At 55.7% G+C, this 12,755-nt stretch overlaps 1 protein-coding gene across 1 annotated transcript; it reads left to right on the top strand.

Moving 5' to 3' along the window:
• Window positions 1-818: 818 nt before the first annotated feature.
• On the top strand, window positions 819-6,768 carry LOC102044711 (aquaporin-2). The gene is given in 5 exon segments (XM_005430230.1): window positions 819-899; window positions 901-960; window positions 3,760-3,924; window positions 5,554-5,634; window positions 6,553-6,768. Coding segments are annotated over 5 exon segments (603 nt in total).
• The last annotated feature ends 5,987 nt before the right edge of the window (window positions 6,769-12,755 follow it).

Below are 12,755 nucleotides of genomic sequence, written 5' to 3'. Positions count from 1 at the left end.
TCACATTTTCACATGGGCATTTCTGACAGTCTTTGCTTTGGGATTGATTTCCAAATTTCTGGGCAGGAAATCTGCGCCCAGGCTGCAAAATTCTGATGCCCTGAGGAGCTGAGCTGTAGTGAATCCCTTTTGTGCCTCCCCTGCACTCACTGTTCATGGAATCATGGAATATCCTCGGCTGGAAGAGACCGTCAAGGACCATTGACTCCAACTCCCGGCCCTGCACAGGACACCCCCAGGAATCCCTCCATGCTCCTGGATTCTTCTGGTTGTTAAATCACAGCCCACGGCCTGATTTTCAACACAACCCAACCTCAGCTCCATCTCCACAAACCCCCCTTTGCTTCCTGCCCTCTCCATGCTCCCAGGGTCCAGCTGCAAGAGCAGCTCTGGGATGGATCCCAGGTAAGGAGCCCAGGGGAAGGGGAGCAGGAGAAGGGCACCAGCCCTTCCCAGGTAAGGAGCCCAGGGGAAGGGGAGCAGGAGAAGGGGACCAGCCCTTCCCAGGTAAGGAGCCCAGGGGAAGGGGAGCAGCCCTTCCCAGCACTGCTGGAGGCTGATCTATGATCTCCCCAGGGCAGCGAGCACCGCATTCCCCGGCTCTAATAGAAGGGGCAGGATCTGATGTTCCCTCAGCTGGAACACAGCAGGAAAAAAAGCATCAGATTTCCCGGGACCGTGATCCCATCCCCTTCAGCAGGTGATCCTGCAGCCCCCCCTCCTCCAGGTATATAAATGTTGTCCCAGGTCACCCTCAGGGACACGGCAGGAGGTGGGCACTGAGGGCACTGCGGGCAGGATCCTTGCTGGGAGGCTCCATGATGTGGGAACTGCGCTCCATCGCCTTCACCAGGGCCGTCCTGGCGGAATTCCTGGCCACTCTGGTCTTCGTGCTCTTCCGCCGCCATCCTGCACGAGGTGACCCCAGCCAGCGCCCGCCAGGGCCTGGCCCTCAACAAGGTGAGGCCGCGGCGCGGGAGGGCAAGGCAGGCCCGGGGACAGCGGGCAGGGCCTTTGGGAGCCGAGGGGTGGCAGGCCCCAAAACCCCCTCAGCTGCCCCAAAACCTCCAGCTGGGGATCCCAGAATTCCCCAAGATTCCCACTGGGATTTTCCTCAGAGAACCAGGAGAGGCACAAAATCAGGGAAATTCCATCTCAAATCCACCCAAAAATCCCTAAAAACCCCCTCAGCTGCCCCAAAACCTCCAGCTGGGGATCCCAGAATTCCCCAAGATTCCCACTGGGATTTTCCTCAGAGAACCAGGAGAGGCACAAAATCAGGGAAATTCCATCTCAAATCCACCCAAAAATCCCTAAAAACCTCTTCGGCTGCCCCAGAACCTCCAGCTGGGGATCCCAGAATTCACAGAATTCCCAAAAATTCCCACTGGGATCCCCCAAGATTCCCACTGGAATTTTCCTCAGAGAACCAGGAGAGGCCCAAAATCGGGGGAATTCCATGGGAATTGTATCCCAAATCCACCCAAAACCCCCTAAAAACCCCCTCAGCTCTCCAAAACTTCCAGCTGGAGATCCCAGAATTCCCACTGGGGTTTTCCTCAGAGAACCAGGAGAGGCCCAAAATTGGGGGAATTTCATGGGAATTCCATCCCAAATCCACCCAAAAATCTCTAAAAACCCCCTCAACTCCCCAAACCATCCTGCCAGGGATCCCAGAATTCCCAAAATTCCCAAAAATTCCCAGTGAGGAAGCCTCTGAATGCCAGCACCTGCTGGACCCTGCTGCTCCAAAGGTCCTGCCAGGAGCAGGGATGAAGGCAGGACTCATCTTTCTCCTCTGGTTTTAGGGCTGAAATTTCCTGAGGTCCATCAACCATTTCCCATTGAGCCACTTCTCCCACCTGGGAGATTTTTGTTTTTTTCATATTGATGCCAAAAATCTGCCCTGTTTTTGGGGCTGAAGCCAGAGGAGGGATCCAATTGGCCACAGACACCTCCCTTGGAGTCACAACCATCTCATTTTTCTCGGGATTGTACTCAGGGACTTGGATTCTGGGGGTCCCAGGGGTTTAAGGAAGGACACATCCAAAATCCCACCTCTGCATCCCTCTTGTCCCAGGCTCATCCCAATTTCCCCTCTGGTGTGGGTCCAGGCAGCCTTTTCCTGGCTCTGCTTTGGCCAAGCCACAATTCCCCACTGCTGAAGTGGTGGGGACAGGAGAGATTTGGGTCTAAACCCAGGGATTCCCTGGATTTAGATTCCTCTGCTATGGTTTTAGTGCTCATCCAGAGGAGCATCAGAGCATGTCACCTGTCCCCTCTGTCCCTCCGTTTCTCCTGGGGCTCTGGAGCTGACTCCTCTCCCAGGAGATGCTGTGCTGCTCCCACCCACCTCCTGTCCCCAGCTCTCCCCATGCCCGGGGGGTTTCTGATCTGGAGGAGAGCCATAAATCCCCCCCCAGCTCTGCTTTGGCCAAGACATGACTCCCAGGTTGCTGAAGTGGTGGGGACAGGAGAGATTTGGGTCTAAACCCAGCGATTCCCTGGATTGGGGTTTCTGATCTGGAGGAGAGCTGTAAATCCCCCCCCAGCTCTGCTTTGGCCAAGACATGACTCCCAGGTTGCTGAAGTGGTGGGGACAGGAGAGATTTGGGTCTAAATCCCAGATTTTCATTAGATTCAGCTCATTGCCTCCCATTGTGGCAGGATGGTCACACCAGATCCAGCTGGGTCATCCCAAAACCCAACACGTGGATTCCCTAAAGCCTCACAAGGATCTCAGGGAAAAAATAAAGCCAGGGAAGCTTAGGATCCCCATGGGGGATTCTCCAGTGGCATCCTGGCCTCCAACACCCCCTTCCTGTGAGGAAGGGGGAAAGGAATTGAAAGCCAGGGATTCCCTGTCCCATCCCAGGGGGCACGGGCACTCCCAGGATCAGCATCACCCGACGCCAAGGGAGCGAGGGAGGAGCAGGGAGCTGGGCTGGGAGGCAGCACATGGAAATTGCCTTTCCCACAGCAGGGAGGCACTGCCAGGACTCAGCAGCACTGCCAGAGTGATTAAGAGGGTTAAAAAGAGGGATTGTGGTTTGATCTCAATGAGGGGATTTAGGCTGGTAATGACTGAGGGCAATAAAAGCGGGAGGTTTAAGGGAGACTCAGACTGCTCAGCTTTGTTGGTTCACAGCTTAAAGTGGGAATTGGGGATTTGGGGATTTTGAGAAGGCTTTTTTCCCCTGTGAGCTGTTCATGGTGTGGCTCCCTGCACAGATCACCCCTGTAAATAGGGAGCGGAATACTGGGGAGGAGAATGAGGAAGATCTGACTCTGGAGCTCAGGCAGGAGGGCAGTTAGGACCTTCCTGGGATTGCCAAACAATGGGATTAGATTTGGGAGGGAACAAGGGAAAAAGGGACTGAGTTGGAGGATCAGCTCCAGATCAGACCTGACAAATTCTCTGAGTCAAAAAAGTGTGGAAAGGGATTTTTTTTTCTTTTTTCATGCCGAAGTATTTCTTTTCAATGTCTTCAAAATGCAACTTGCAAACTTTTCCAAAAGGCATTTTGAGGAGGAAAAGAAACAAAATTAAGAAATACCAAAAAATTGCCAATAAAATTTCCTGAGAGGTCAATCAAGCATTTCCCATTGAGCCACTTCTTCTACCTGGGAAGTTTTTTCTTATTAGTGCCAAAAATCTCCCCTGTCTCCTTTGGCTCCCCCTGATTTTGGATTCCTCCTCCATATTTCCCATCCACTCTCAGAACCTGGATTTGGAACATGTTTTCCCTCCTGTTCCAGCTGCACAATGAGACCACGACGGGGCAGGCGGTGACGGTGGAGCTGTTCCTCACCTTCCAGCTGGTCCTGTGCGTCTTTGCTTCCACAGACGAGCGGCGTGAGGACAACCTGGGCTCCCCTGCCCTCTCCATCGGCCTCTCTGTGGCCGTGGGGCACCTCCTCGGGGTGAGTGGCTGGGCCAAAACCCGGCACTTTTGGGGCTCTTTTTGTGTTTATGCCCCAAGTTGGTTTGGCTGCATCCCCTGGCTTGATGGGGGATATGTAACCTGTGGTTTTCCAGCAGAGAGAGGGAAAAATTCCACCAAAGCCATGGGAGAGCTGTGGCCTGAGCTCAGCCTTTATCTGGCACCAAAAATTCCAAGCCTAGCACCTGCTGGACCGCGCTGCTCCAAGGGTCCTGCCAGGAGCAGGGATGAAGGCAGGACTCATCTTCCTCCTCTGGTTTTAGGGCTGAAATTTACTGAGGTCCATCAACTATTTCTCATTGAGCCACTTCTTCCACCTGGGAGATTTTTGTTTTTTTCATATTGGTGCCAAAAATCTGCCCTGTTTTGGGGGCTGAAGCCAGAGGAAGGATCCAGCTGGCCACAGACACCTCCCTTGGACTCTGCCTCTCCTTGAGTCCCACTGGGAGTTCCAGGGATCTGTGGGATCTCTCCTGGAGTGAACGTGTTGGCTGCTGGGGCTCCCAAGTGCAGGATGAGCCTGGGAAGCATTTGGGATGGGCGCTCAGGGAAATCCCATGTGGGTCACGGCCCAAAGCAGCCCCCACACCCAGTGCACTCAGGAAAACGCTGCTGGTCACACCACACTGTAGGAGCGTCGGGGGGGAGGACAGTCAGGACGGATGGACACTAGAGATCTCTGCAGCCAGGTCGTGGAACTTGGGGTTTATTGCAAAGGGCCTGGGGGCAGGTCCCTGCTGAGAGCTGCCAGGCACAGCTGGAGCAGGCCTGAGAGAAGAGAGGGGGAGAGAGGATGAGAGGGTGAGAGAGTAAAAGGGGTAAGAGAATAAACAGGGTAAGAGGCAAGAGCTAAGCGGGGCAAGAACTAAGAAAGCGAAGTTCCCATTACAGTACAATAAATCTTCTGTGTTGAATATTCTAATTCTCACTAACCAATCTAGTACAATATACAAATCCTATAGCATTTACATACAGCCTGTAAGAATCATTACATTTCCATCCTGTGCTACATTTTAAACCCTAAAAACTCCTCTTTGGGCCCCTTCTGCCAAGCTGGCAGGGTCTGCTCTGACCCTTGGAGCTGTCTGCAGGCAGAGGGTGTTGTTCCATCAAAAGGGGATTTTACCTTCAGCCAGCCACGCCATTGTTTTCCAGTTGTTCAGTACCTGAGGGATCTCAAAGCTTGCTTGTATTGCAATCTCGCTGATAGTTTCTATATTCTCAAAATCTTTTGCCAGACAATCATATTTATAAGGCTTTCCTGTTTCATCTTCCCCCACATCACACCTTCCATCCTCAGCGCCCCATGAGCCCCTGTGTCCATGGGACTGTTCCTCCTGGCCTCAGAGGCACGAGAGGGAATTTTCTGCAGGACTGGGAGCCCATCCCCGCAGCTCCTGGGGCTGCAGCACAGCAACCCTGGGACACACGAGCTCAGCCACCTCACAGCGCTGACTCAGGTGCTGGCAGCTCCTGGGATCTCCCTTTTCCTGGAACAGGAGTGCTGACGGGTGCAGCAGCAGCTCAGCTGTCACCCTAATGACACCCCAGCGTTTTGAAATGAGGTGGAAGGGTTTGATGCTGACAGCAGCCGTGGTGTTCCCGGCAGATCCGTTACACCGGCTGCTCCATGAACCCCGCCAGGTCCTTCGCCCCCGCCGTCGTCGTTGGAGACTTCAGCGACCACTGGGTGAGAACTCTGGGGGTTGGGGTGGATGAGGCCCCCACACTGCCAATATTCCTCGAAACTCACCAAGCCAGGCAAATTCCAGGCATTTCCATGGCAGCTCCCAGCTGGAGGAGAGATGGAGAGATTAGGAGAAGGAGGTGGGGCTGCTGGGTGCTTAATTGGCTTTTCCAAACTCCAAACTGGGAGCGTTGCAACAGGATCAGGGTGTGAGGTCTGTTGACATGACTTGGCACAGGGAACAAAACCAATGGAGAGTGGAGCTGCTGCCAGTCCTGGGGAACTTTCCTGGTTCCTGGATCTAGGTGCACCTTTGGGAACACTCCCTGGCTCCCCAGGGAATGGCCATGGCTCTGAGCCTGCAGGAGCTCCAGGAGCATTTCAGCAATGCTCTCAGGCACAGGGTGGGATTGGAGGTGGTTGTCCTGAGCAGGGCCAGGGAGGATTTTGAGGATCCTTGTGGGTCCTTTCCAGCTCAGGAGATTCCATGATTTTATTGTTTTCATCTACAAAGAGCCTGGCTGGAGGCAGAGCTGTGGTGGCTCCTGATGTCACCCAGGTGTCTGGCCCAGGCAGGTGCCTCCTCCTCCTCCTCCTGCTCCTCCTCCCACAGCAATCCATGAGTGGGTAGGAAAACGCTCCTCCAGATGATGCCACATCACTCAGCACGTTCACAATGGGCCTGTCATTAATGCAGAGTCTGAGCAGAGGGGGAATGGTGGAAGAGCATGGTTGGGAGTATCCCAGCACTGGAGGGGAGCTCAGATCCCCAGCAATGGCCAAAGCAGAGCTGACTTCGTGTTTTGTCCCCAGGAGGGAACCCAAGCCCCTGGAATGCCCCTCAGAGATCCCAGCTCCTCCCCACCCTCCAAAGCCAGGCTGGGTTTTGCTCACCCCACTTTTCTCTCCTGTTCTCTCCAGGTGTTCTGGGTGGGCCCCCTGACTGGGGCTGCAGCAGCCTCCATCCTCTACAACTTTGTGCTGTTCCCACAGCCCCAAACCCTCTCGGAGCGCTTGGCCATCCTCAAGGGCTGCGAGCCCGAGCAGGACTGGGCCGAGCGCGAGGCCCGGCGGCGCCAGTCCGTGGAGCTGCACTCGCCCCAGACCCTGCCCAGGGGCATGTCTGAGAAGGTGTAGCCAAACCCTACCTGGGCCGAGAGAGGAGCTGGAAACCTCTGGCGTGGTTTTAGTGCTGGTCCAGAGGAGCATCTCACCTGTCCCCTCTGTCCCTCCGTTTCTCCTGGGGCACTGGAGCTGACTCCTCTCCCGGGGAGATGCTGTGCTGCTCCCACCCACCTCCTGTCCCCAGCTCTCCCCATGCCCGGGGGGTTTCTGATCTGGGGGACAGCCAGTCAATCCCAACCCCACAGGAACAAGGGATCTCCCCAGGATGCCCTGTCCCTCGTCCCCCTCGCAGGACACGGAGCTTGGCTGGGGCTGTTCCCTCCTGGAGAGCTCCGAGGAGCCTGAAGAGTGTTCATTACCCTGGGTGTGGAGGTTCCACCCGATGCCTCATTGCTGCTGCACTCTGCTCCCATCCCGGGCCCCTGCTCGGCTCTGGGCTCACACACAGGGGCAGGAGCAGGAGCGCTCACTCTGAGCCACGAGTGCCACACATGACAGGTTCTGCTGTGAAAGGGACCCAAGTGCCATTTCCCACCCGCCACGGGACACAGAGGTGCTCCCACAGGGGCTTTCCTGGGAAGATGGCACTGGGAGCACGGCCATGAGTCCCTGCAGGCCCCACTGGGGAGCACTTGCAAATTCTCCCTCCTGTGAAACAACAAACCCAGGTTACAGCCCAAACTCAGACCCACCTCATTGTTGGGCCAGGGTCATCCTTCCTCTCTCTCCCTGGTTTTCCCTTCTTTCGTCTGGTCCTGTTCCCCTTGGGTCACCTGGAACACACCAAGGGAAGATTTCACACCCAGCGTGTTCCAGGTGTGAGGAATCAGATTCATGGAATGGGTTGGATGGGAAGGGACCTCAAACCCCACCCAGTCCCACCCCCGCCGTGGGCAGGGACACCTCCCACTCTCCCAGGCTGCTCCAAGCCCTGTCCAACCTGGCCTTGGGCATTTCCAGGGATGGGGCAGCCACAGCTGCTCCAGGAATTCCATTCCAGGGCCTCCCCACCCTCACAGAGAGGAATTCCCTCTCATCTCCATCACTTGCTTGTCACATCCCTTTCTCATGGCTGCATCACTCCAGACCCTCCAAACCCCTCTCACCCCTTCCCTCTGCCCTCTCAGGACCTGGCCATGGTCCTCAGCCCAGTCAAGGAATTGGGGAGGGTTTTTGGGTGAACTTTGCTCTTTCAGCCATTGATTTAACCCCATTTCAGCCATTGATTTAAGCCCATTTCCCTTGCTCTGCCCCAAGATCTCCCTTCCCAGAGTGGATCCCAGCAGTGTCTCCAGCATTGCCCCACCAGTGTCACCCCCACCAGGATTTCTCTGGAAAGGCTGGGATGGGAATATTCAATGAGACTGGGCCCAATTCCACTCATAAGGGTGATTTATGGATCATTCTGGATCGTTTCCCTGCCCCTGTTCTGACAGGACACTCCCCACCACAGGATGCTCTTCACTCTGCTCCACGACACCATCCCCTCCTCCCATCAGATCCATCCTTGCCTTCCTCCCGTGCTCTTCCTCAGATGTTGGAGTGGCTGTTGCTGCAGGGGTGAGGAGGGAGCCCAGCTTTGATCTGGCCCAGACCTGGTGTTTACCCACAGCCAATCCATGCAAACACCCCCAGAGGGCTTTGCCAAGGCAGCGCTTCCAGCCCTGGTTTGATCCACCCAAAACAGGGACTCTGCTTCCCTTTGCTCCTTGGTGGTGAATTTGAATTTTAGCTCAGAAGAGGCTTCTCAAAAATACCCTCTGTTCTCAGCAATGGCAATAAAATCATGTTGTAAATCAATCCCAGTGTCAAATTGTATTTCTGTTATCAAATCATACTTTTAAAAGTCATTTGGGTTTTTTTATGCTTTTTAAAGGAAAATTAATCCATGTATGTGTGCAGGAAAATCCCAGCAGACTTTTCCAGAAGTCACCCTGGGCATGCTCTGCTGTGGAAAAAGCCACAGCTGAATTCAGTTATTTATTTAAATTAATGTTGGTGCATTCAATATCTCTTCTCCAGATCGAAGCATTTAATTTATTATTTACCCTGACAATGTTTAAGTCTCACAGGGCCTGAACCTGAGGTTTAAAGTCTGATAATGGCTCTCCTCTTTCCTATTAAGTGCTTTAAATTCCCTTTTAGCCCCTGAATTCGGACACAGGGATCAAATGCTGACACATTTATGGAAAACACTGACATATTTATGGTAAATAATCGATATAAAGTCATCTCCCAGACCCCAGACTCCTCAGCCAGGGGGCTGAAGCAGCCCCAGTCTTCCTGGGAACACAAATTCACCTTCCCTATGGAGCTGGGTCATTTCCCAAACTCGCCCTGTCAGGAAACCACCCAGACGCTCCAGATTGCACTGGGGGAGCTGGAACTGGAGGGCAGGACCAGGAACCTGGAGCTGCCATGGACAGACCACAATCCTCCCTGAACTGGCCACCCTTGGATGTCAGAGCCAGGATTTGAAGCATTCCCGTGTCCTTCCACCCCCAAGACCACGAGGTTTTCCCCTTCTCCCCCCCTGGGTGCCTCAGCTTTGGGCTGATCCATCTGCAGAGCTGCAGAAACTCCACAGCATTTTGCACACCCCCACATCCCCTTCCTTGTCCTTGCTGCTTGTTCCATGTTCCTGGAATCATGGAATTGCTCAGGTTGGAAAATGCCTCGGACACCACCCAGCCCAAGCGTTTCCCCACCCCGACCATGTCCCCAGGTGCCACAGCTCTGAAATCCCCCCAGGGATGGGACCCCACCCCTGCCCTGAGCAGCTGTCCCTGGTCTAGAAAACCCTTTCCAGTGAGGAATTTCCCCAATATCCAACTAAACCTCCCCTGGCACAGCCTGAGGCCATTTCCCTTGTCCTGTTGTTCCCTGGAGCAGAGCCCGACCCCCTGGCTGTCCCCTCCTGTCAGGAGCTGTGCAGAGCCACAAGGTCCCCCCTGAGCCTCCTCTGCTCCAGGCTGAGCCCCCCAGGTCCCTCAGGAGCTCTCCAGACCCTTCCCTGCTGCTCCAGCCCTTCCCCAGCTCCATTCCCAGCCCTGGACATGCTCCAGCCCCTCGGGGTCCCTCCTGGCAGTGGGGCCGAAGGGGACCCCAGGATTTGAGGGGTCTCAGCAGAGCCCAGGGGCTGTGCCCTGGTCCTGCTCCTCACAACTTCTGCCACAATTTGAAGTTAATCCCAAGGAATTCCTTCCTTTGCCCATTCCAGGTCCGGGATGGAGCATTGCCACACCCACCACCGATCCCTCACCTGTTGTAGGGACCCGGGAGCATCCAAACCCTGCTCAGGGAATCTGGGAGAGCCTGGGAGCACCGACCTTGATCCCAGTGCCTCAGGGGTTTCTGCATCGTGTGGGGAAATGGGGAAACCACTGGGAGAACATGGAAGTGAAATCATGGCCTGGGGAAGCCCAAACCCAGCTGCACCTTGGAAATCCCAGCACAGGACAAACCCCTTCAGCCCCTGGTCACACCTGTGGGACGGGGAGGACAGAGACCAGCCCAAGGTCACCTCAGGGGGGGACAGAGCTGAGTTCTCTGCTTGGGATTTCTTGGCCTGACCTTTCCAAACTTGCCAGTCCCAATCCCAGAGGCTGGGTGAGCCTCCAGCAGTCGCTTCCCTGCAATGCCATGACCTGCCTGGGATCAGACACCTCACCTGCCTTGGGGCAGCTCCTCCAGGCCAGGTGGGATGGCAGTGCCAAGGGGAGGGGGGAAATCACCTTCCCAGGGACATCTCCCTCCCCACATCCTTCCCATTTATTCCAGGCTGTGCTCCTTGTAAACCCAGGAAGGGCTGCACAGGTGGAGACATTGGCACAGCAAACACCTTTCCAGAGGGAAAACGCCACTGCCCGCAGCTGGGAATCCTGAGGACACAACAAACGGACCAGAAGAATCCAAGTGAGCAGAAGGGAAGCCTTGGGATGTCCCTGGTGCTGGTGGCTTTGCTGGAAAGGGCTGGACCTGGAAATCAGGAGGGTTCATCCCACCTTTCCCACTGTGTGGTTTGGTTTTCCAGCGTGGCGTTTGCTTTCCCTGCCACTCATTATCCCGTGGGACAATTGAACGGTGCTTTCAATGCAAATGAACTCCTGAGGGGCAGAGCTGCCCTGACCCGCAGGAGTTACTGAGCAAAGAGCAGAGCAGAGCTGTCAGTGAGCTTTGTCAGCAGCCAGCGTTAAAGAGCGTGCAGGTGGCACCCAGAGCAGGTCACTGTCACCCCCGGCATCCACCGCAGGCTGCAGCAGCAGGGACAGTGCAGGGGACGTGGGGACAGCCCCAGAGCTCAGTGTCACAGCCCCAATCTCAGTGTCACAGCCCCAGAGCTCAGTGTCACAGCCCCAATCTCAGTGTCACATCCCAGAGCTCAGTGTCACATCCCAGAGCTCAGTGTCACAGCCCCAGAGCTCAGTGTCACATCCCAGGGCTCAGTGTCACATCCCCAGTCTCAGTGTCACAGCCCAGGGCTCAGTGTCACAGCAACAATCTCAGTGTCACAGCCCAGGGCTCAGTGTCACAGCAACAATCTCAGTGTCCCAGCCCAGGGCTCAGTGTCACAGCCCCAAACTCAGAGTCACAGCCCAGAGCTCAGTGTCATAGCCCCAGAGCTCAGTGTCACAGCCCAGACCTCAGTGTCACAGCCCAGGGCTCAGTGTCACAGCAACAATCTCAGTGTCCCAGCCCAGGGCTCAGTGTCACAGCCCCAAACTCAGAGTCACAGCCCAGAGCTCAGTGTCATAGCCCCAGAGCTCAGTGTCACAGCCCAGACCTCAGTGTCACAGCCCAGGGCTCAGTGTCACAGCAACAATCTCAGTGTCCCAGCCCAGGGCTCAGTGTCACAGCCCCAAACTCAGAGTCACAGCCCAGAGCTCAGTGTCATAGCCCCAGAGCTCAGTGTCACAGCCCAGACCTCAGTGTCACAGCCCAGGGCTCAGTGTCACAGCAACAATCTCAGTGTCCCAGCCCAGGGCTCAGTGTCACAGCCCCAAACTCAGAGTCACAGCCCAGAGCTCAGTGTCATAGCCCCAGAGCTCAGTGTCACAGCCCAGACCTCAGTGTCACAGCCCAGGGCTCAGTGTCACAGCAACAATCTCAGTGTCCCAGCCCAGGGCTCAGTGTCACAGCCCCAAACTCAGAGTCACAGCCCAGAGCTCAGTGTCATAGCCCCAGAGCTCAGTGTCACAGCCCAGACCTCAGTGTCACAGCCCAGGGCTCAGTGTCACAGCAACAATCTCAGTGTCCCAGCCCAGGGCTCAGTGTCACAGCCCCAAACTCAGAGTCACAGCCCAGAGCTCAGTGTCATAGCCCCAGAGCTCAGTGTCACAGCCCAGACCTCAGTGTCACAGCCCAGGGCTCAGTGTCACAGCAACAATCTCAGTGTCCCAGCCCAGGGCTCAGTGTCACAGCCCCAAACTCAGAGTCACAGCCCAGAGCTCAGTGTCATAGCCCCAGAGCTCAGTGTCACAGCCCAGACCTCAGTGTCACAGCCCAGGGCTCAGTGTCACAGCAACAATCTCAGTGTCCCAGCCCAGGGCTCAGTGTCACAGCCCCAAACTCAGAGTCACAGCCCAGAGCTCAGTGTCATAGCCCCAGAGCTCAGTGTCACAGCCCAGACCTCAGTGTCACAGCCCAGGGCTCAGTGTCACAGCAACAATCTCAGTGTCCCAGCCCAGGGCTCAGTGTCACAGCCCCAAACTCAGAGTCACAGCCCAGAGCTCAGTGTCATAGCCCCAGAGCTCAGTGTCACAGCCCAGACCTCAGTGTCACAGCCCAGGGCTCAGTGTCACAGCAACAATCTCAGTGTCCCAGCCCAGGGCTCAGTGTCACAGCCCCAAACTCAGAGTCACAGCCCAGAGCTCAGTGTCATAGCCCCAGAGCTCAGTGTCACAGCCCAGACCTCAGTGTCACAGCCCAGGGCTCAGTGTCACAGCAACAATCTCAGTGTCCCAGCCCAGGGCTCAGTGTCACAGCCCCAAACTCAGAGT

Source organism: Geospiza fortis, unplaced genomic scaffold (genome assembly GCF_000277835.1).
Source record: "Geospiza fortis unplaced genomic scaffold, GeoFor_1.0 scaffold635, whole genome shotgun sequence".
Classification (NCBI taxonomy): Eukaryota; Metazoa; Chordata; class Aves; order Passeriformes; family Thraupidae; genus Geospiza; species Geospiza fortis.
Note: the sequence above shows the minus strand (reverse complement) of the source record. Positions and strands in the feature narration are given on the sequence as shown.